This window comes from Gracilinanus agilis, chromosome 2 (genome assembly GCF_016433145.1).
Source record: "Gracilinanus agilis isolate LMUSP501 chromosome 2, AgileGrace, whole genome shotgun sequence".
NCBI classification, from domain to species: Eukaryota; Metazoa; Chordata; class Mammalia; order Didelphimorphia; family Didelphidae; genus Gracilinanus; species Gracilinanus agilis.
The window spans coordinates 677,753,677-677,776,398 of record NC_058131.1 but is presented as its reverse complement, the minus strand read 5'-3'; the positions used below and the strand labels follow the sequence as shown (position 1 = coordinate 677,776,398).

The following is a 22,722-nucleotide window of genomic DNA, read 5'->3' as shown; positions in this document are numbered from 1 at the left end:
AAAATAGAGGGGGGACTGAGAGAATGGGATAGAAAGAAGGAGAAATTGAGGGAAGGGGAAGGACATTGAGAGAGGACAGCTGGTTTGGTTTTGTCTGATAGCATTTTTGGCTTGCTTTTTTTACTCACCTGACGCCTAATCAATTTTGTTCCAGCTTCTCATTTTCTTTCTATACGTGTCTCCTTTTTAGAGGTTTCTTCTATATATGTATTGTTGAAATGGATAGAGGCAGAGATAAAGGGAGAGATGGAGGAAAGAAAGAAGGAGGGACAGATAAAGAGATAGGGTCAGAGAGGAGATAGGATAGATAAATCAAGGGAGGAATAGAGAGGGAAAGACAGAAAGGATGGGGAAGGCAGTGATAGCAAGGGAGACAAATGTGGCCTCCTTACCTGTTAGTCAGCTCTTGCTGGCCATGGTGGTTCTGTAGGAAGGCCCAGTGAGCAGTTAGGTTCTGAAGGATCACAGCCAGTATAAGTGTGAGGCAGAAGGGCCTATGTGGAAAGTAGTCACAGTGATCAAGCCAGGGCTGGGGAAGACCAGGTTCAAGGTGCCACCCAGAGCCATCTTGGGACCAAGGTAGGGGAGGCCAAGCCAAAAACCCCTTGTTTCCCCAGGATCCCCACAGAGGGCCAGCCTAGCCCAGGCCAGCCTAGCCTGCTTACTCACCATGTGTTCTCCAACATATAGAAGAGTAGAAGGTTCCTGCCATAGAGAATGGGTATGATGACCAAAAAGGTGAAAACCACGAACCCAAGGAAGAAGATGATCTGCTGGAGAAAGAGCCCTGCAGGGTGGCAGAAGGGTCACTGTCAGACAAGCTCGGACCACCGAGAGGAATGGGGAGAGCATGGCCAGGCTGGGACACGGGAGGTCCATCATGCTGAGCTTTGCTTGGGCTCCTGGCAGGTGCAGTGGAAAGGAGGGAGACCCAAGTGAGGCCAGCCCTGGCTTGAGGGCTGCCACTGCTTTCCTCAGTGACTCTGGACAAAGTATGTCCTCTCCCTGGGCCTGAGTCTTCTCATCAGTTCAAGGAGGAGAATATCCCCTGCTTCACCCCAGTCCCAATGGTATCGGTCAACCCAGATTGGGCTTCCCAAAGAAGCAGCAGCCATCTCTGGGGATAATAATTGGTTATCCTCATAGAGGCAGAGTACGAGAGTATTTTAGACATTCAGACTCCCATTGAAAGGTCATTGAAAGGAGATTCCTTTTAAGAGGTGAAGATATTATATTAGATATACAAATATTCATATGTATGCGTATAAACATAGTAAAAATAAGATCCATTTAAAAAAGTAAATATATATATATATATATATAGCAAAACAATTTAAATGGCATACCTTTTAAAAGGGGAGATATTATATGCTCACATATAAATATACTTAAAATAAGGTCTCTTTTAAAAGGTGAGTATATACAACTTAAGATGCAATCTCTTCGTATATTACAGGGTACAGCTGGGTGGCTCAGTAGATGGAGAGCCAGACCTAGAGATGGAAAATCCTGGGTTCAAATCTGGCCTCAAACATTTCCTAACTGTGTGACCCTGGGCAAGTCACTTAATGCTCATTACCTAGCCCTTACCACTCTTCTGCCTTAGAACCAGTGCAAAGTATTGATTCTAAGGCAGAAGGTAAGGGTTTTTTAAAGTACATTATATGTATATACATACATATATACTTAAAATGGGCTTTCTTTTAAAAGGTGAATATATCCTATGTACAAATATATTTAAAATGAGATTTCTTTAAAAAGCTATATATATTTTAAATAATATCCCTTTTTAACATGAGTATATTGTATTAATTACATTAATTAATTTTAATGAATTAATAATATATTATATGTGATAATATATAATGTATAATACTAAATAATAAAATTTAAGTTAATTTAACAAATTATTACTAACAGTAAATTAATGGATGAATAATAATTAATTAAAACATGTTACATATTAAATACCCCTTTTTAAAAAATGATCATGTTATATTACAAATATTTAAAATACAATCTCCTTTAAAAGTAAGCACATATATTTAAAATGAGATCCTTTAAAAAGATGAGTATATTATATAAAATCTAAATATAATATTATATACTTATTATATATACATATATATATTTAGATTTCATTTAATATACTCATCTTTAGATAATATACTCATCTTTTTAAAGAGATCTCTCTATATAGAATATAAATAAAATCTAAACAGATTTTAAAGGGGATCCCTTTTTAAAAGGAACTAGATTATATTACATCTTCAAAGAGTATGCAATTTTAAAAAGGCAAATATATTATCTATTTCTATATGAAATAGATTTAAAATGAGACCCCTTTAAGAGGAGTGTGTGTGTCTCTGGCTCTATGTACATTTACACATGCAGAAATTGCTCAGGAACTTGCTTCTGGGAGAAGTGTGATGTTGTGTGTGTTCGGGTGGTATTGGAGCATGTGGAGACACCCTGTAACTGGTTTGGGCTGGCTGTACTGTGTGCTCGAGAGGAGCTTGTTTCTAATTGACTGCGGAGCTGGAACTTGTACCAGTTCTATCAGCCCCAGTGACTGCCTCTTCTGCCTCAATTGCTCCTGGGGAATCTGGGAGCCTCTTTTGCCGCCAGCACTACCACAGGAACCCTAATAAGAGGCTTTGGTTCTTGGTCTTTTCCTTTGTTCTCCTTTGTCCTGGAAGGGAGTGGTGCAGCAGTTTAGTGAGTTGGGAAGGTCATTAGTATCCCAGAGCCTGAGTTCCAGGATGAGTGTTGCCTTCAACCCAACAATGATGCCTTGAGGAACACAAGGCCAGCAGAAGCTGAGCTGAGGACTGATGGGGAAGTCATGCCACATCTGGACATGGACTTGGGGAGACTGATGCTATAGAGGATCTGAACCAAGTCTTGAACTTAATCCTCCAGATATGTAGTAATAGATGAGCTAGAGGTGTTGGAGGAGCTGCTTCTATGTCTGTTCTTATATCTTTGGTAAAAATGAATTGATTTTAAGTAGTTTAATGGCAAGAGGGAAATGGAATAAACCTTTATATAGTTCCTACTATGTGCCAGGTTTCGTGCTAGATGCTTTAAAAATGCTTTATGGGGCAGCTAGGTGGCACCATTGCAGGCAGCTCTTGGGCTTCATACAAGCCAAACTGTATGGCATAGCAGGCAGTGGATGGAGTACGACCTACATTGTAGATCTCCCTCTCTCCTGGACCTTCCATATCCACTAAATCCCCGGGCCAGATGGACCCCCTTCCAAGCTAAGGCACACCTGTGGAGCACCCTCCCAACATTCCTACCTCTCGTTCTTGCCAAACAGCATCCCCTTCATCTGAAATTCCTTCTCCCTCCTTCCACCCACCCCTGATCCCTCCTCCTTCAGGCAGGCTGCCCTGATCAATCTTGCCTACCCTTTGATACTCAGTAGCCCTTATTCTCTTTAGTTCTCATTTGGTATACTGCCTCATTGGGTAAGTTTTTCTAATCTTCCATGTCAGTCCAGATTCAAGAAACAAGGAATGTCTTTTCTTCTTGTCACCCCCCACACTGTAGTTAAACACTAGTCACATGGTGGGGGAAGAGGAAAAGTTAATAAAAAGTTTGTTGATAGACCCTCAAATGAGCCTCTCTCCCATTCTCTCTCTTCTAGGGAGAGAACTCAGTGATGTTTGAAGTCTTGGAGAGGAATCAGAAGGCTCACCGAGGCAGACGAAGGCTGTCTGGTAGCCTGAAAAGCTCATCCAGCAGAAGATGGCTGTAGCATCCACACCTGACCTCTGGGGCTGGGGGCCTCCATCCAGAGTGGCACCACAGTGCCAAGCTCTCAGGTTAGCTCTGTTGGGAGAGAGATTGATTGGTGATCTTTGGGGGGCAGAGAAAGGGGATCAAGAGAGGACCTCAACACCACCACCACCCCCGCCACACACACTATTTGACTGACAATAAGAAGAGAAGATTATTGGCTCTGAATTCTGAGTTCTGCTGAGCTCCCAAACACCCTCTTACCCTGCCCCCCAGGAAACCACTGGTCCAGGCTCCCCAAAGAAGCCTCTGTGAATACCAATCAGTTACTCTCATAGAGCGCTTTAATCTTTACAAATCATTTTTTCTCCCAATAGGGTTGTGAGGGAGGCAGTAGCAGGAGGAATGTCAAGCATTTATACAGTGCTTTAAGGTTTACAAAGTGCTTTACAGATGTTGAGTCAAGTCAGCACACATTTGCCAAGCGCCCAATATCTGCCAGGAATATAAAGAAAGGGAAAACCAGCCCCTGCCCTCTGGGAACTCACAGTCCATGGAAGGAGACAACAAGCAAGGAAAGGTGCTAGCATTACGGTGGATCAGGAGAGGCTTCTTGTGGAAGGGAAGATGTTAGCTGATATGTGAAGGAAAAGAGGGAAGACAGGAGGCAGAGAGGAGGATGGAGCATTCCAGGCAGGGGGCATGGCCAGAGAAAATGAAGGGTCAGGAGATGGAGGAACAGTGTCACTGGGCTACAGAGTCCTAGGAGGTATAAGTCTCAAAGAGGAGGAAGGGCCAGGTCATAAAGAGTGTTGGGTGCCAAAGAGAGGATCCTGGAAGTGATAGGGAGCCATCGGGTTTTATTAAATGAGGGGTGGTGACATGGTCAGACCTGTGTGCTTTCTGGGAAGATCTTTATGAGAGCTGAGTGGACAGACTGCAGCAGGGAGATGTGAGGCAGGGACACACCACCACCTAGACCAATAGTCCAGGCATGAGGTGATATGGGCCTTTTGTAATCTTATTTGGGCCTCAGAACAACCCTGAGAATCAGGGGCTGTTATCATCCCCATTTCATAGATAAAGAAACTGAGGCAAACAATGGTTAAATGACTTGCTCAGGCTCACACTACTAGTAAGTATCTTAGGTAAGATTCAAACTCAGAACTTCCTAAGTCCAGCCCAGTGCTCTATATACTGTAGAGCCCCCCAGCTACTCTTAGAAGTTGTTACTCTCATTTTACAAATATGGACAATAAAGAACAGAAAGGTGAACAATATTGAGGTCACATAACTAGTTAGCAGTTAAATTGGACCTTGAGTGCAGGGCTCCAAGCTTGGTGCTCTTCCCACTGTCCCATACTTCCCCTTTGTGAGCAGGAAAGATTTGAGCAGAGTCATAACTAACAATTTAGGTACCTTGAAATAAACTTTTTTTTAAACCCTTACCTTCCATCTTAGAATTAATATTATGTTATAAGAACAGTAAGAGTTAGACAATGGGGGTGAAGTGACTTGCCCAGGGTCACACAGCTAGGAAGTGGCTGAGACCAGATTTGAACCCAGATGAACCTCCCAACTTCAGATCTGGCTCTCTATCTCCAGAGCCACTTACTGCCCTCCCAGAAATGAATTCTTAAAAGACAAATTCATTTAAGTGAGAAGGAAGGAAAATCGGGTTGGGGTGGGGAGACCTCAGGGCATGGAGCCCCCTGGCTGGAGAATCCAGGTCACCAGGAGGCTACCACTGGAGAAGAGAAAGGGATGGGGCAGGCCAGGGAAGAATTCACTTAGATTATCCTTTTCAGGGAAGGAAACTCTTCATTTGGTAGCTTTCTATTTTTATTTATTTATTTTATTTCTCTTTATTTCTATCTAAAGTACTACTGAATACTAAAGTACTACTATCTAAAGTTGTTTCTCTAAATTTCAACAGCTTAGATATGAAGTGCCAATTGCCTCTTTCCAGCTACAATTTTAGCCCTGGGACAGAGGTTAGAGGGATGAGGCTAAGGAATGGCAGGAGACACAAATCAGATCCTGTTGGCCAATATCTCCAAGAGGAACTAAAATTAACTTGTTTTTCTATATAACTCCAATTAAGTCTCCTGCCTCCTTCTTTTCTCCTGTAATCCATTCCATACCTGCCAACAGAGTAATCTTCCTAAGATATGCAGAGCTGTCATCTTGACACTCTCTTTTCTGAAGTCCAAATCAAGTCTCTATTCCTTAGTCTGACATTCAAGGCTCTCTGCTCTCTGGCCCTGACTTACCTCTCCAACCTCCCCTCCCACCACATATGCACTCTCCATTCCAGGCAGACTGATATCCTCATTGGAGAATAATAATTAGCAGCAGTTGTACCTGGAGCAAGCAAAAAGAAACTCACCATTAAATAATCTTTAAAAATTATGATATGGAATTAATATGAGATGTGACTCAAACTCAATTGAGAGGGAGGGGACATCAGTTATAACAGAACACATGCTATTGAAGGAGAGCATGTAGTAAAGTTTTGTGCCCTATACATTTCCATGCCCTAGGAAAAAGTCCCTGTTGCTCCATCCTAGGTACAGGTCTGACTCAATGATCCTTCCATGCTAAGTGTTTTTTTTTATATCTCTATACATTTTGCTCATTCTATTCTCACCCTTCAAATTCTTATCTTTTGACACTCTCTGCATCTAAATCCTTACCCAAATTCACTAGCCTTCCTTTCATCCTAAAGCCTGTCCTATGATTATTTCCAATTTATCTTGTCTTTATCTTTTTAAGCCCCTGATCTTATCAGCATTGTAGGAGTGTAGATGTAGAATTGGAAGGGAACTTAGAGATCATCTAGTCCAATATCTTTATTTTACAGCTGAAGAAACTGAGGCACAGAAAGATCTAAGTGGCTTGTCTGAGGTTACATAGGCTGTAAGTGATAGTGATTCAAAGTCTGGTCCTATGACTCCAAGTTCAGTACTTTTCCCCACTGGGCTCTCAAGAGGTCAAGAAACTTATACAATTTATTTCCTTGGGCCAGTTCCATGGACCAATCAGAACCTACGCTTCCCTCTCCCTACTCCATCCCAAACTCACCTGTGAGTCACCAGTGACCTTGTCAGCATGAGGAAAGTGAGCAAGCAGGACAGGACCAGAGCGGAGACATAGCACACTGAAAAGAGAATGGGCCTGAGGGTCAGAGGCCAGAACCAAAAAGGACAGTAAGTGAGTGAGACCTCCCCGACCCACTGAGCTATGGTTTCTCTCCAGTAGGAGTCACCAGTAGGAACGGCTACCATATGCTCAATGTCCCTTGTTCAAGGATGATCATTTTCAAGAAATGCCATCAAACATGGACCCAATTTGTGGATTATACATAATGAAATGCCCAATCCCAACCTGGGTCCCACATCCCAGTACACTCCTCCCGGCTGTCCATTGGCTTATGTTTAAATAATACCAAGCCATTCTAGTGTCAAGCTGAGCCAAACAACTTAGAAAGATGCTGCAAAAAACAAACAAACAACCCTTCCCTCCACCCCCAATTAAAAAAAAACAAACTTACAGGACATTTGTTTTCCCACTCAAACATATAGAACTGTGTCTATATGTTTAAGGATGGACAAGTCTCTTGCATAGACTACATTCTTTAGAATATAATGATGTTCTAGCATCTATATTATTTACATGCCATATATATTTTGTCCTCTATTAATTTTATGGTTCTTGCCAGTGTTGGAGACTTTTCCTCATCAGTAAAGGTGCAGGGTGAGAGCATATGCTCAGTGTCTCCAAGAACATCAATTAAGTCAAAGGGGCCACCATCTGTAGCAGTGGAAGGAATGCCCCTGTCAGGGAAGTTAGAGTGTCTTGAAATATTTCAGCCTATGTTTCTGAGAAAGAGAAGAAGGGACACAGAGAGAGGGGAAATGAGAAGAATGGAGGAGGAAAGGAAAGAGAAAGAACATGGAGGAAAGAAAAGTAGGAACCTAGAGGAGGAGAGATGGCTAAAGATAAAACACTGGCTAATTTCAATAAGGGAAGAAGTACATTTTCCAAGTTTATGGTCAGTTATTCACTTAGGTTCCTATGCTTTAAGCATAGACAGGAAATATTGGCTAAAAATGTACCTTTTTTCAAATAAAAACAGTTGAAACAACTAGTGAAAATTCCAATATATTTTCAAGGTCAAACATCTTATTCTAAACCAAATAGCAAACAACACACCTGTGATCTTTGCTACTAAGGAAGATTGAAACTGGTGGATTGCTTGAGTTCTGGAGTTCTAAGCTTCATAAGACCAAAGGCGATTGAGGTCTTTACTAAGTCTGGCAACAACAAGGAGAATTCTAGGATAGGAATGGGGTAGGGAGTCTTCTGACTGGAGATTAGATCTGAAGGAGCCCTTGTTGGCCTTGAGCTTCATTCCATCAGAATGGCACCCAGGGTGGTAGGCTAGGCAACTCTCTACCTCTTTCCTATCACTACTTTGATTAAATTAAATTGTTAAAGCTACTAACAACCTCATAACTTAACTTAAAATATTACAGGAGGAACCAGACTACATAAGACTACATAAGAAGAGTAGATTAGTCCTATTTGAAAAAATGGAGAAAATCAAAGCCCTAAGATGATCAGCAGTGGGGCTGGGCCAGTGAATGGCCTCTTCACTTCCAGCCTTGGAGAGATAGGAAGCTGAAGTCTCAAATCTATATTTATATCTACATATCTCTCAAATATGTATCTAATCTACTTCTATTTCTAGCTACATGTACTTAAATCAATATGTATTTATATCTATATGTATTGATATCTATATTTATATGTATCTATATCTGTCTATACATATCTACATCTATGCTTATATGTATCTAAATTTTTATTTCTATGTATTTGTATCTATATGTACAATAACTACATTCAGAGGTATCTCTATCAATCTAAATGTATTTATAGTTCTATGTATCTATATTTATGTGTCTATATGTACCCATATCTAGATATTTCTTATATGTATCTATAACTATATATGTGTAATTGCCTATATCCACATACATACACAGACTGTGTATGTGTCCATTTATTAAACACAATAAATATCTACCACTACAACACAAGACAAGTCAACATATTCTAGTGTCCAGAGAAAAGCTTCTAAACCGGGAAGACTTGAGTTTAAATTCCATCTTGAACACATACTAGTGGCCCGACTCTCAGAACCCTAAGCTACACAGGTGTCAGAGAAGATGTCAACCTCCATTGCTTCGGGAAATTTCCTCACCTTGACATTTCCTTTGCCACTGAAAACACAGGTCTAGTTTTTATCCTCTACAAAACCCTGTTGTAGGTGCTACACGGGACTCAAAGGAGAGTAAACCACAGCCTCTGCCCTTCAGAAGTTTCATCTAACTAGGGATATAAGACTCACTCATGAGAAATCATCATTAGCAATTCCAGGCTGAGTATGCTAAGTGCCAAACGATTGAGCCAGACAATAAATGTTTGTAAAGAAAAACAGGTGTCTTTAGGGTCTCTTGAAGGCTGTTTGGCTGACCCTAGGCTTATGGACTGTCCTAAACTCTAACGTTGTAGGCTATTTGAAATGTCTTTCTGAGAAAGGCTACCTAAGGGAGGAATGTGTGAGTGGGATTGTCAAGAACTTCTCCAGTCACCAGAAGGATTCCTAACTGGCTGAAAGTTGTCCCGGGAATATAAAATGCAAAAAATAAACTATCTTGAGCAACCAGATGGTCCAATTCCAAAAGGATAGAAGAGTGTTCTAGAGAAGAGTCATTTTCATTTTGCACCGCATGGGAAGAAGATACAAGTTAAGTCTAGAGAATCATAGTGGTTGAAAGAGGGCTGAAGGCTCAAGGAACTTTTAGCTACCTGTTCAGGATAGGTTAATTTGGTGGAAGGATCTGTTCCATATATTTCTAATTTCTTTAGCTTCCTAGATTATGTTTGAATTTTTACTCTTTTCCCTTTGTGAATGAACTTCCAAAAAAGCCCACTAGTTGTCTAGCATGTTTGCAAATGGGCAGAAAGAGATAATAGATGTTAGGAATGGATGCTGGAGCCAGGCCACTCAGAAATGGTGGGGAAAATGGTACAGATCACCAGCAATCTAAATACTGCAGGTCTTTGACCTCAAGAAGCCAAGCAGAATCAAATAACAGGAAGGTCAAAAGCTCCATGCCATGACCATTGAAAGGCTAGCGAGAGGTTTACTTATAGAAGAGAGGATTCTCCTGGCAAATGGACAGTGTTATATTGGGATAGTTCTAGGAAGGAATCACATCCTTTGGGAAACTGAGGTCCTCTCTAGATCCTTTATCTGAGACAATTCCTCCCTTTCTCTCTTTTCCAGGGATTTAGAGGGAGGAGATATATCACTATGGACTGGGATAAACCAATCACAACCACCACAACTAACTAACCTTGACAATGGACCCAGAAGCGGTTCACCTATTTGATTGTTCTACCCTATCCTGGACGCTGGGTCTGTGGTTATTGTGTGTTTATAAAATATAATCCTGAGAGTAATCCCAAACCCTGACATACCTCTTAGAAAACTGGAAGTAAGCATTAATTAATACCTGTTCTATGCCAGCTCTAGAGAAAGAGCAGGAAACCAGAGAGGAAGGTGAGAGAAGGGAAAAAGAGAAGAAGGGAATTTAAAGCTGGCTCTGGGAGGTGAAGGAGATTTTGAGTGGGGTGGGATTAATAGTGTAGAGGAAGATACTTTGCAACATAAGAAATTCACTCTACTCCTATCTGCATTATCAAAAACACCAAGACTGGGTATAAGGGAAAGGGCTAACTGCAAAGGACAGGGACAATAGCCAATGACTGTGGGAGTCTCCAGTTAGGCTACTTAAAAACAGCCCCTCCAAGTGGGGTCTCTTCTCCTGGCTCAAGCCCCTACAAATCACATGACTAAGATGAAATACCATCTGCTCTGTTGCAGCACAAGCTGGCATCCCAGTGAACATGCCATCTGGAGCATGGCACCATCAGCCTAGGCACCTCCTCCCTCTTTTGGATTATCAGTAAATGTTCATCCCTGGTACTTGGACCATAAGGCTTTTCTTCTTTTTCTCCCATACTGCCAGAGAGATGATGCCCATCCCCAAGGCACTCCTTCTCTGGAGAGTTTAGCTAGGCAGCTCTAGGCCAGATCTGAAACCTAGCTTCATCATTGCTCGTTCCCCAAGTTTTGGTATACACCATTTGTAGACCCACAATCCTTAACCTAAGACTAAAAGAGACATCTGTGAATAAATACTCCACAATAAAGACATATAAGAGGAAAAAGACCCAGACCCCTCCCCCCAGCACTGGCAGTCATAGCTGTGTTCCTCCTTCCATATATAATTGGCCGAGACATTTTTATCCATATCCAGTGTCACTCACTCTCATCATACCCAACAGCTCACCACCCAAGATAAAAACATACTTGATCCAAGACATATTAGCTCCTTTCCCACTCTCTGGTTCCTCTAAATACCCTAGCAGAAGTGCTAGTCATCAGTCTCCCTTGATTCTTCTCTTTGCTGTAGCTCTGATACTATAAGAGAATCCCACGGGGAATCTCCCTTGTCCTCTAAAAGATGCCATCTGGGCTTCCTCTAAATGATGCCTGCCATGTTTCTTTCCCACCACTTTACTGAAACCCAAGTGATTCCGGATGAGTCAGGAGGCTGGACGAGTGGCAAAAGGCTAGATTAGGAAATCATTTGAGGGAAAGAGAGAATGGGGGAGAGGGATGGGGATACAGAGTCCCAAATTGAGGAACTGGCTTTTTCTTGGTTGGTTCCAGGGAAATCAACAGATCCTGATCCCCTATATACATGCTCCATTGGGTATGTGGGTCAAAAACCCCAGAAGGGGTGAGGGGAAGAGAATAAGGGACCTCCTTAGGTGATCTTTGAAAACTAAAGGGGGCCATTGCCCTCCATGACGCAGCTAAATGCAAGTACAATCCTGCCATGAGACAAAAGGATGAATGAAATGATCCCTGATTTCCCTCTCAACTCTAAGCATCACACCTGCAATTTGCCAGTATCCTCACCTTCCAAAGCCCATAGGTAGTACTTCACCAGCGCTATCACTTCCAACTTGTCTTCTGAGAGGACCAGTCCAAAGCCAGCCAGCATGTAGGTGACTTCTTCTGTGATTCCTGCCCTTGCCTTTTGGAGGTTGGGGACAAAGGCCACCAGGAGCAGCAGGACTTCCTGGGAAGCAATGCCAACAGTTATCTTAGTCTGACTCCTAGAGTTTTGTTATAGCAACACTCTCATAGGATGGTCAAATTTCATTAATTCAGACCCCACTGACTCATCTCATACAAGATTAACCCAAAGTTGACCTCTATGCTATTAAGCAGAAAAGGAAAAAAAGGAGAATCTGCTGAGCATCAACCACTGACTAATTAGAAGGCTTTCTCTCTTCATGAAAGTCAGTTTCCCAAGTACAGTATATTTCTCTACCAGAAAGCATTTTTTTTATCCCAGGAGGAAGTCACAGCAAGAATTTTAAAGTGTTAACACCCGCCGACTGTTCACTTATTATTCACACTGGCCATCTGGCCCTCAAAAAAATCCAGAATAGAAGGCTCCGACTGTAGAGGGGCTTTTTGAGGACTCTATATGGGGAAAAGTGCCTTTCTGTTGCAAAACATGAGAGTGAAGTTTTGAGATGAATTGTTCTTTCTTTATAGTAGATGTGCACAAATTATGATATGAGTTCTTTTATGAGTTCTTTTTCCTCTCCTCCCTTAGGTCAAGGGACCCAGAAAATAACTCCCATGCTAGTGATTAAGGAGGAATGTGGGTGGGGTACCAGAAGTCTCCAGCAACTTGGAGGTTTTTCTGGTAAGGATGGTGAGGGTCTCCTTCCACTCTCCCTTGTTGACCATACCTAAAGTATGTTCAGTTCTGGGCATCATATTTTAGAATGAACACTGAGGTGCTGGAGGGCAAATAGCATAATGAAAGGCCTTGAGACCATGCCATGAGGGATCTATATGTAAGCAGGAGAAGAAAAGATTCAAGGGGATTATGATAGCCACTTAGTATTTATATAACATATTTATATAACACTTTTAAGGCTCATCTAGATAATCTCATTTGCTCCTCACAATAACTCAGAGAGAGAGATAGGATTATAACTGTCCCCATTTTAGATATAAGGAAACTAAGGCTGAGGCTCTGACTGCCCAGAGTGTCTGAGAAAGAATTTGGATTCAGATCTTCCTCACTCCAATTCCAACATTTTATGTACTGTATAGATAGCTGCCTTCAAGAATCTGAAGGGCTGTCATGAGGGAAGGGAATTAAGCACCCACTATGTGCCACCGTGTTAAGCACTTTACAAATATTGTCTAATGTGGCAGAAATTTGCTCTATGTGGCCCCTAGAAGGCAGAACTATGATTAATGGGTGAATATTAACACAAAGCTCAATGTGACAAGAATGACAATTCAATATGGAATCTGAGTGTTGAAAGGGACCTCAGTGGCCCTCTAGTCTAACCTAAACTCTAAAAGAATCCCCACTTACCCATATCCCGCATGTGGTTGAATGGCTCCTGCCAGAAGGCCTGCTGATTCAAAGTTGAACAGGTGACAGTGGTTTTGTCCTCAGACCCAGAGTCTGACTGTCTACTTCTTAGGGGCAGTTTAGACAGAATTTTTGGTCTGGGATGAGTTGGAGCCTAACTAACTCTGAAATTCTTGAATGCTTGAGTTTGAGTTGACAATAGTAAAAGAGGTGAATGAACTCAGGTCATAGAATCCAACCTTGTTGCTGATTTGGTAAATATTTTGTACTGACATTTTCATGCATACTGTTTCCACACCTGAAGGGTTAGGGTGGCTCCTTATCCCTACAATGGGGGTAGGATGGGGATAGTGAGGACAAGAAACAGAAGAGAGGGGAAGAGCGGGAGTGAGAGGAGGGGGCATACCTGATAAATTGTGATTGCTGCCAAGGTAGCTGAAAGGATGAGCTTCAGGGGAAGCCGGAAACCTGCAGTCCCCAAAGGGAAAGTCACAGCGATCAGACCCTATTTGGTATTCCTAGAAGTCTACCCATTCACTGATCACACAGGTTCAACATAAAGACCAAAAGTTGTGTCCAAACATACTTCTTGCCTCACTAGTTCCAGGTTCTACCCCTTGTACAAACCTGCCCATGTTCTATAATCTAAGGAGGGGAAGTAACTTGCCAAGGTCATATAGGTAGTAAGTGACAGATGCAGGATTTGAATCTAGGTCCTTTGACTCTTTATGTTAACCCCTAACCAGCAGCTTTTCAACTGAAGTCCTGCTTCAATCCTGTTCTGAAACCTCAGTGATGTGGAATTGACCTTGTGTTCTCAAAGGCTACATCAATGGAACATGACATCTGACCCACAATCCCAAGCTAAAAAGGACTCTATGAAAGATTCTGAAAGGGAGATAAGCTTATTTCAAGGTTGATCTGTTTGTAAAGGAGAAAAACGTTAGCATCGGAGGATCTCCTAGTACCCAAGACCTTCCTTCCATAAGTCCTCACATCACAAACCCACCTGCTCCTTTGAAACTATTCTATTTCTGCAAATCACCATCTAGTGAAGGCAATGCTATTATCCTGCTCCAACTGGACAACTGGGGCTCAAAGCCAAGAATCATTGGGTAATCTCTCTCTCTTCTACATCTACAAGGCTTCTCTCCTGAAGCTGCTGAAGTCCTACTTGGGATTTAAAGCCCAGTTCAAATGCATCTCTTGTAAGAACTCTTTCTTGATCATCTCCCCACAATCCCCCAACACACACACACACACACACACACACACACACACAAAAGAGTAAGTGGACCCTCTGAGATTATGTCATCTCCTCTTCTCCAGGGTCTAAACCTTCTATCTAAAACTTCTCTATCACCTCCCACAGTGCTTTGCATACAGCAAACACTTCATAAATGTTGATTAAGTAAAAGAAGGAAGAAAACCAAGAATCTAGATTACCATTTAGCCCCTGTGCCCCCTCCTCCACCTCAGTGACTTATGTTGACTTTCTTTCTGCAAAAGCAACCCTCAGATCAGATCTGGGGGTGGGAGGAGGTTCCCCAGGATTTGGAGGGGGTGGCTGGGAAGAGTAGGGGGAGCCACTAAGGAAGACTGGGCAATGCCTATGTCTAGCATAGCAGCAGTTTATTCCCAGATGGCTTCTCTGAGAAAGCCAAAACAGATGGCTCCTTGAGGCTGGAAGCAGAGTGGAGGATGGGGAGGAAATCAGTCAACAAGAGTCCTCCAGGTACCATCAGCCAACCCCCCACCCCCACTCCCATATAGTACCTCGCTGTGGAGAGTAGATGTGGGAGAGGAAATAGAACAAGATCCGGGAAGGAAAGCTTGGGCTGGCCACTGAGGAGCTAGAAATGAAGAACACAAATATACTAGGTTGAGGGGGCAGCTGGGTAGCTCAGTGGATTGAGAGCCAGGCCTAGAGACGGGAGGTCCTAGGTTCAAATCCGGCCTCAGACACTTCCCAGCTGTGTGACCCTGGGCAAGTCACTTGACCCCCATTGCCTACCCTTACCACTCTTCCACCTATAAGTCAATACACAGAAGTTAAGGGTTTAAAATTTAAAAAATAAATAAATAAAATAAAATAAAAACAAATATACTAGGTTGGCTTGGCAAAAATGAATTAAAAAAAAAGCAACCTTAAGTGGACAGGTGGGCCATATTCCTGGTGGTCTGTAGTACTAGTGGAGTCACCATGGGGTGCCAAGTTCTTCAGTGGGCACTCTCAGGGGAGACAGAGGGAAAAGACTCAGTCTCTTTCCTCAGGGAACTCCTGATATGATGGGGGAGACATGACTCTCTCTTTAGGATCCCTCTGATCTAGAGACACATGTCTATGCCAAATCTGATGAACTCCAATGGTCTCCACTGGATCCCGGGTGGAGATCCTGGCTCTGTCCCCTTTTAGGCTAGCTCAACCCTCAGTCTATCCCTTTTCCCATCCACTCCCTCTCCATCCCCTACCCTAGGTCTTTCTTGATCCCAGCTGAGAGATCACAGAGGGAGAATGGAGGGTGTAGAATCTCTACCTGCTTTTAGACCTCTTCCCACTGAGGACATGCCTAAGATAGTCTTCATAGTAGCTTTCCCTCATCACCTGTGGAGAGAACATGAAACCATCAAGGGGCACAATCTGTAATGAATTACTGTGGATAGCCTTAGTATGAGCTTTGAAATCTTCAAAAATCCTATCATATTTATTTTACATTCTTCGGTGGAGCTTAATGGAAAGAGTGCTTGATTTAAAGTTAGAGGATTTTGGTTCCAGTCCAGCTTCTGGTCATTTACTAGCTGTCCAGTTATGGTCAACTGATTTGACCTCAGTTGTCTCATTCGAGAGATGGGAATATGATGAATCACCTATCTCAAAAGATCATTTGGGGTGGGCAGCTGAGTGGCTCAGTGGATTGAGAGATGGGAGGTCCTAGGTTCAAATCTGGCCTCAGACACTTCCTAGCTGTGTGACCCTAGGCGAGTCACTTGACCCCCCCTTGCTTAGCCCTTACCACTCTTCTGCCTTGGAGGCAATACACAGTATTGACTCCAAGAAGGAAGGTGAGGGTTTAAAAAAAATCATCGTAATGAAAAGGATTGATAAACCATAGAGTGGTATAAAATGTTATTAATGTCCTCCAGAGAGAACTTTAACATTTGTCTATTCTTATGTCCTGTTATATGTGTGGAAACTGAGGCTTCAGTCTCTTCTTTCAGGGATCTGTTGGTGTGATAGAAAAGCTGTTCCAGGAGTAGCTAGGTGACTCAGTGATTTCATTGAGAACTAGGTCTTAGAGACTGGAGGTCCTGGGTTCAAATGTGGTCTCAGACACTTCCTAGCTAAGTGACTCTTAAGCAAGTCACTTAACCCCATTGCCTAGCCCTTATGGCTTTTCTGCAATTGAACCAATGCACAGTATTGATTCTAAGACAGAAGATAAGAGTTTAAAAAAAGCATAGTTCCTTCTTTGGGACTCCCAAGTCTGATGGAATAGACAACCTCTTGGGGGTCTTTAACTTGTCAGAAGCTCTGTCCCACTCAAGCCACCTCTGCTTCCTCTGCCCTAGATCCTCTCTCATCTCTCTCTCTCCTTCTAGATCCTACCCTTGACTCCCCTGGGAGTCCAGCTGATCACTGGGGATTTGAAGTGACTTGTCCAAGGTCACAGAGCTAGAAAGTGCCTGGCGCTTAATATATACTGTATTGATTGATTGATTTGGTCAAATTTCATTCGTTCAACAAGCTATGGGAGAAAGGTAATTTAAATAAGGAAATAATTTTGAAAGTCAAGCAGCCTTAATCTTTTATTCCTTTCAAATATAAAAAATAACTTGGGGAACAGCTAGGTGGCTCAGTGGTGTCAGAAGCAAATTTCTCTCTCCATTGTGTCTCCTTTTTTTAAGGTCATCTTTCAGTGACCTGGAGATTAAAGACCATTGAGTAAATTCAGGTATAGATAAACCCTTAGAGAAAGTATGTTAAAGAACCAAGGAACCAAAGAGAAGGGAAACTGATTCCACAGGCACTGCCCCACCCCCCTGGGGCGACCCACACAAATTAAGAAACTATGGTTGGTTCCTGAAATGTGACCTGTAAGAGCTAGTGGGTGGAGAAAAGATCTTATAAGGTCAGACCAGGAGCCCATCTAGGTCTTCTGGCTGGAAAGCTGAAGGATCCCTTGTCAGAGTTTAGCCACAAAGCCCATCATGGTGGCCAATAGATTAGAAAACTAAGTATCTCTATATCTCCCCTATCTTTACTCCTCTTCCTCCTTTGATTTAATAAAGTTACTAAGCTACTATCCACCTCATAATTTTATTTTTTTTAAACCCTTACCTTCCACTTTAGAATCAATACTGTATATTGGATCTACAGCAGAAGAGTGGCAAGGGTTAGGCAATGGGGGTTAAGTGACTTGCCCAGGGTCACACAGCTGGGAAGTGTCTGAGACCACATTTGAACCCAGGACCTCCCATCTCTAGGCCTGGATCTCAATCCACTGAGCTACCCAGCTGCCTCCTATCAGCCTCATCATTTTAATTATTACAGAGGATTGAGTCTAGAGACAGGAGGTCCCGGGTTCAAATTTGGTTTCAGACTCTTTTTTTAGCTATGTGACTGGAGAAGTCACAATATATAAGATAAAAGGCAAGAGTTTTGGGGGTGTTTTTTTAATAAATAGATTCATGGCAAATGAGGTATTTTCATGGCTAACAAATGTTGACACTTAGAAGTTATCTACTCCCTCCCCCTGCCTTGATGCTGAAGTTCTGCTCAAGACAAACTGGATGAGTCCCTTTTATAAGGGATTCAAGCCCAAGACAAGCCACTCTGGGCAAACAGCTACAAGCTCAACAGCCCCAGCCACCAGATTCCTCCTTGATATCTAGTGCAAGTCCCTCCTGCTTCTGTTCACCCACACCCTTCCTGCTTTGAGTGTGAGGGCAGAGGCTGCTAGGATGAAGGTGAGTCAGCCTCCTATGGGAGGTGACATCTAGCCAGCAGGACTCAGTAGCTGGAGAAAGGGACTTAGGCAATGGGGTCATTCCGGGCCTTCTGCTCTTGGCCTGGACCATCTCGGCTGGGGCCAGGCGAGAACACCAGGCTAAGAGGATTTGGCAAAATCCCATTCAAAACTTGTTGCTGTTGGAGAAGTGCCTGGGGCCCACGGGGTGGGTCCCCTACTCGTGCTGGCCCCTTTGTCCTGCAGTCAGGAAACAAACATAAGAGATGATATTGCCATTGCTATAGCAACCATGTATAACCGTACCTTCCCTGACTCTATCATTCCCAGAGTGGAGGGTCAGGTCCTGTAATAGGGGCATGAATGGGGAACCTTGAAGGCTAATCCTCTTGGACTAAGGGGTTTATCTAAGTGGGGGTTCCCTTTCCCTTCTGCATCTGGCAGGGAGGGGGGAAGAGGCAAGGAGTCCTTATAGCCTTTCCAAAGCAGGGGAAAAAAACAACTCCCAGAAGAAATTGCCAGAAAGATAAATAGAGCTTCCTGCCATCTCCATATGGTTCAGGAGCCAGGACACAGCACCACCCCACTTCCAGCCACCTTGGACCCCAGCCTTAGAATTATCCTCTGTTCTCTTACTTACACCCACTTATTCCTCTCCTCCATGTCTCATCAGCAGCCTTGACTATTTTATCTCCAACGTCCACCCCTTTCTCTCTCCTCACAGCTACCATGTTAGTACAGATCTTGATCATCATATAATACAATAAACTCCAAATAAGTCTGCTCAAATCTGGGCTCTCCCATGTCCAACCCATATTCTACAACCATCCTGAAATAAGATTAAAATATAAGTCTGACTTTGTTACTCCCCTGCTCAAGAGACTTCAACAGCTCCCAACTGCCTCCAAGATAAAATATAGAATCATCCATTTGTCAGTTAAAGTCCCTCACCACCTGATTCTGACTATCTTTCTAGATTAATTATATATTTTTCCTGTTTATATAAACTCTGTGAGAGCAGAAACTGTTTCATTTTTGCCCTTCTGTCTCCAGCGTCAAATACTGTATCATAGCAGGTGGAACAGTAACTGCTTAATAAATGTTTGTCGATTAACTGAGTCCCATACTCAATATTTGGCCAACCTAGCCAACTCGCTTTTCTCTGCATGCAGCAATCCATATTTCTTCTCCAAGCCTTTGCACACAGGCTGCCTTCTACCAATCTGGAATGTTGTCTTGCCTCATATCACCCTCTTGGAGTCCCTAGTTCCCTTCAAGGTCAACTCAAACACTCTCTCCTTCAAGAAGCCTTCCCTGACTTCCTGCCTTGTTGTGCTTTCCTTATTTCACTTATTTATTGTCATCATGTCTGTTGTCTCTAAGTAGAATGGAATCTTCCTGAGAACAGGGATGTTTTGTTTTTGTCTTCGTGGTCTGAGCATGGTGCCAAGCACAGAAATGGACCCTAAATAAATGCTAGTTGACCTGTTTTGAGTCGAATTACAAAATAGCTTTGGATAGTCTCTCCCCTCTCCTCTGAATGATGGTGGCTCTGTACAGTAAAAAACTGATCTAGAACCCCAGAGTCCCAGAATGTTAAAGCTACTGAGGACCCCAGAATTCACCTAGTTCAACCCCTCATTTTTAAGCCCTTATCTTCTATCTTAGACTCAATACCGTGTGTTGATTCCGAGGCAGAAGAGCTGTAAGGATTAGGCAGTGAGGATAATGTGACTTGCCCAGGGTCACACAGCTAAGAAATCACAATGAAAATTTAACAATTAGCTTTTTTAAAAAAAACCCTTATCTTCTGTCTTAGACTCAATACTGTGTATTGATTCCAAGGCAGAAAAGCAGTAAAGCCTAGGCAATGGGAGTTAAGTGACTTATCCAGAGTCACACAGTTAGGAAGTGTCTGGGGCCAGATTTGAACCCAAAACTTCCTGTCCTTAGGCCTGGATCTCTATCCGCTGAACTAGCCAGCTTCTTCCCAACCTTTTCACTTTATGGAAGAGAAATTGAGGATGAGAAGGGATAGTGATAATAACAAAAAACAGCAGTAGAATAACAACAACAACAACAACAACAATAAAAATAGCTAGCATTTATAGAGTGCTTTAAGTTTTGCATACACTTTATAAATATGGGACAATTGTAATCCTAATTTGGACATTAAAAGTCCAGTCTTAATCTTAATCTGTTCCTCACAACAACTATGTGACAGGTGCTATTATCATCCCCATTTTACAGATGCAGAAACTGAGGTTGAAAAGGGTCACATAGCTACTAATTGTCTGAGGTCAGATTTGAATTCAGACCTTCTTGATTCCAAGGCTAATACTCTCTTTACTGTGCCACTTAGTTTCAAGAGAGCTTAGCAGGGCTGCCATCTTGGCAATGCCTCAAGAGGGCTTTACCTACTTAGAGGAGTTGCTTTTCCTCTCTCTAAAAGATGGAAAATGAGTAAACACTGCTGACTGCCCCCTTTCCTGGGAAGGAGGACCTTCCCAATTCCTTCCCAATGCCGCTATTGGGGGTGACCTCTTCATGGGGCGGGGAAACCATTGTCAGGGCAGGCCTATTTGGGACTAGTTTTGGTGCTGATACAGACTGTGTGACTGCAGGATCTCCCTGTAAGTCCCCTCCTTTTTTTAAAACAAGAAACTGAAATTCAAAGAAAACAAATTACCTGTCCAGGTTTACACTGATAGTAAAACACAGACCAGGAAAAGCATAGAAGATGTCCGGAGGGCATAAATGAGTCCAGTTTAGTGAAGGCATAAAGTGCATAGAAGGAAATGCTATGAGATAAAGCTGGGAGATAAATAGTAGTAGTAGAATCTAAAGGGTCTTGAAGGTGAGGCAGAGGATAGAGGCATGGAAATCACTTTCATTAAGGCAGTCCTTTTGGAGGGGGTGCAGCTGGGTGGCTCAGTGAATTGAGATCCAGGCCTGGAGGCAGGAGGTTCTAGGTTCAAATCTGACCTCAGACACTCCTTGCTGTGTGACCCTGGATAAGTCACTTAACTCCAACTGCCTAGCCCAAACCACTCTTCTGCCTTGGAACTGATACTTAGTATTGATTCTAGGATAGAAGATTAGGGTTTTAAAAATAAAAATAAAGATGGTCACTGATGCCAAACAAAGAGATGAGATTGTCAGAGAAGACAAGAGGGCCAAGAAGAGACCTTAGAGTTAGCTTATGTTAAGGTGGAGAATCCACAGAATGTGATATCTCTGAAGCCAAGGAAGGAGTCAAAATCTAGCAGGAGGAGGTAGCCCAAAGTGTCAAAGGCTAATGATAAAGAATAAGAAAAATTCCATTGGATTTAGTGATGGGGTCATTAGGGAGCTTGAAGGCAGCAACTAGGGCTGAAGCATAATTACCTGGGTGTGAAGGGTAAGTGGAGAGTGAGACAGTGGAAACACCTGCTATAAATGGCTTTTCCAAGAAATTTAACAGTGAAAGGGAAAAGGGAGAAGAGAGTATTGTTGGATGAGGAAGAAAGATCAAGGGACGACTTCTTTTTTAAGGACTGGGGAGGCCTGTGAATTATTGCGGACAGATGGACAAGAGCCATTGGTGAGGGAGAGATGGAAGACCAATGAGAGAGTAAGGATGCTGACTGTAGCAAGTTCTTGGAGGGAAAGGAGAGAATGGAATCAAGGGCAAAGAATAAGGATCTTTTATCTGCAACTGAAGGGAAGGAGGAGGAGAAGAGACAGAGGAGGAGAACTGAGAGACCTCATGCTGGGTAACCTTGATCCTGGGTGTGAGGAGCAAAGGGGGAAGTGTGACCATCCCAGCAAGTGTGGGGGTGGGGAGGAGAGAAGAAAGGAGTTTGGAATTGTGTCCCAGTAGGGAGTGAGATAGGGAATCAATAAGGGCAGAATAGAAGGATTATGGAACAGCGGGAAGGCCCACCTGAGGTCATGTACCATGAATGTGTAGTGAATGAAATCAACTGATTATTTCACTTTTTCCAACAGTTCTATAGCAAGAGCTGAGAATTGGATTGTGGGGGTTACTCAGGGGATGAGAAGTTACAGGTCAGGGAAAGATGCTCAAAGAGTCCAGGGATCCTAGAAAAGCAACTAAGAAAAGACAGAAATGGCAGGCTTTGGGATCGAAATTGGGTTTGGGGGCAAGGGAAGCTTCAGTGGAGGGTAACGGACTGGGAAAACTGAGATGGGTCAAGGAAGTCAAAATCATGCATGAATAAGACAAAATACAAGCTTTGTGTGTTCCAAGAGAAACAGTATGGCAGAAATAATACCTCATGCTTACACCAAGATACAGTTGAAATGGTTTAGATTTAGACATAAAGGGTAATAATAAGCATCTTAGGGAAATATAGAATAGTTTACCTGGCAGATCTAAGGAGAAGGGAAGATTTAATGACCAAATGAGAAATAGAGAACATTACAAGATGCAAAATGAGTAATTTTGATTATAT

General features: G+C 42.7%; 1 protein-coding gene across 1 annotated transcript in view; it reads right to left on the bottom strand.

Moving 5' to 3' along the window:
- STRA6 (signaling receptor and transporter of retinol STRA6) overlaps positions 1 to 22,722 on the bottom strand; it is a 48,184-nt gene that overhangs the window by 2,953 nt on the left and 22,509 nt on the right. The window contains exons 7-14 of the mRNA XM_044662838.1: positions 15,836 to 15,903; positions 15,075 to 15,151; positions 13,705 to 13,766; positions 11,810 to 11,972; positions 6,832 to 6,907; positions 3,707 to 3,840; positions 670 to 787; positions 393 to 494 (exon numbers count right to left, since the gene is read on the bottom strand). Of these exons, the coding sequence (XP_044518773.1) occupies positions 393 to 494; positions 670 to 787; positions 3,707 to 3,840; positions 6,832 to 6,907; positions 11,810 to 11,972; positions 13,705 to 13,766; positions 15,075 to 15,151; positions 15,836 to 15,903 (800 nt within the window). The remainder of the gene's footprint in view (positions 1 to 392; positions 495 to 669; positions 788 to 3,706; positions 3,841 to 6,831; positions 6,908 to 11,809; positions 11,973 to 13,704; positions 13,767 to 15,074; positions 15,152 to 15,835; positions 15,904 to 22,722) is intronic.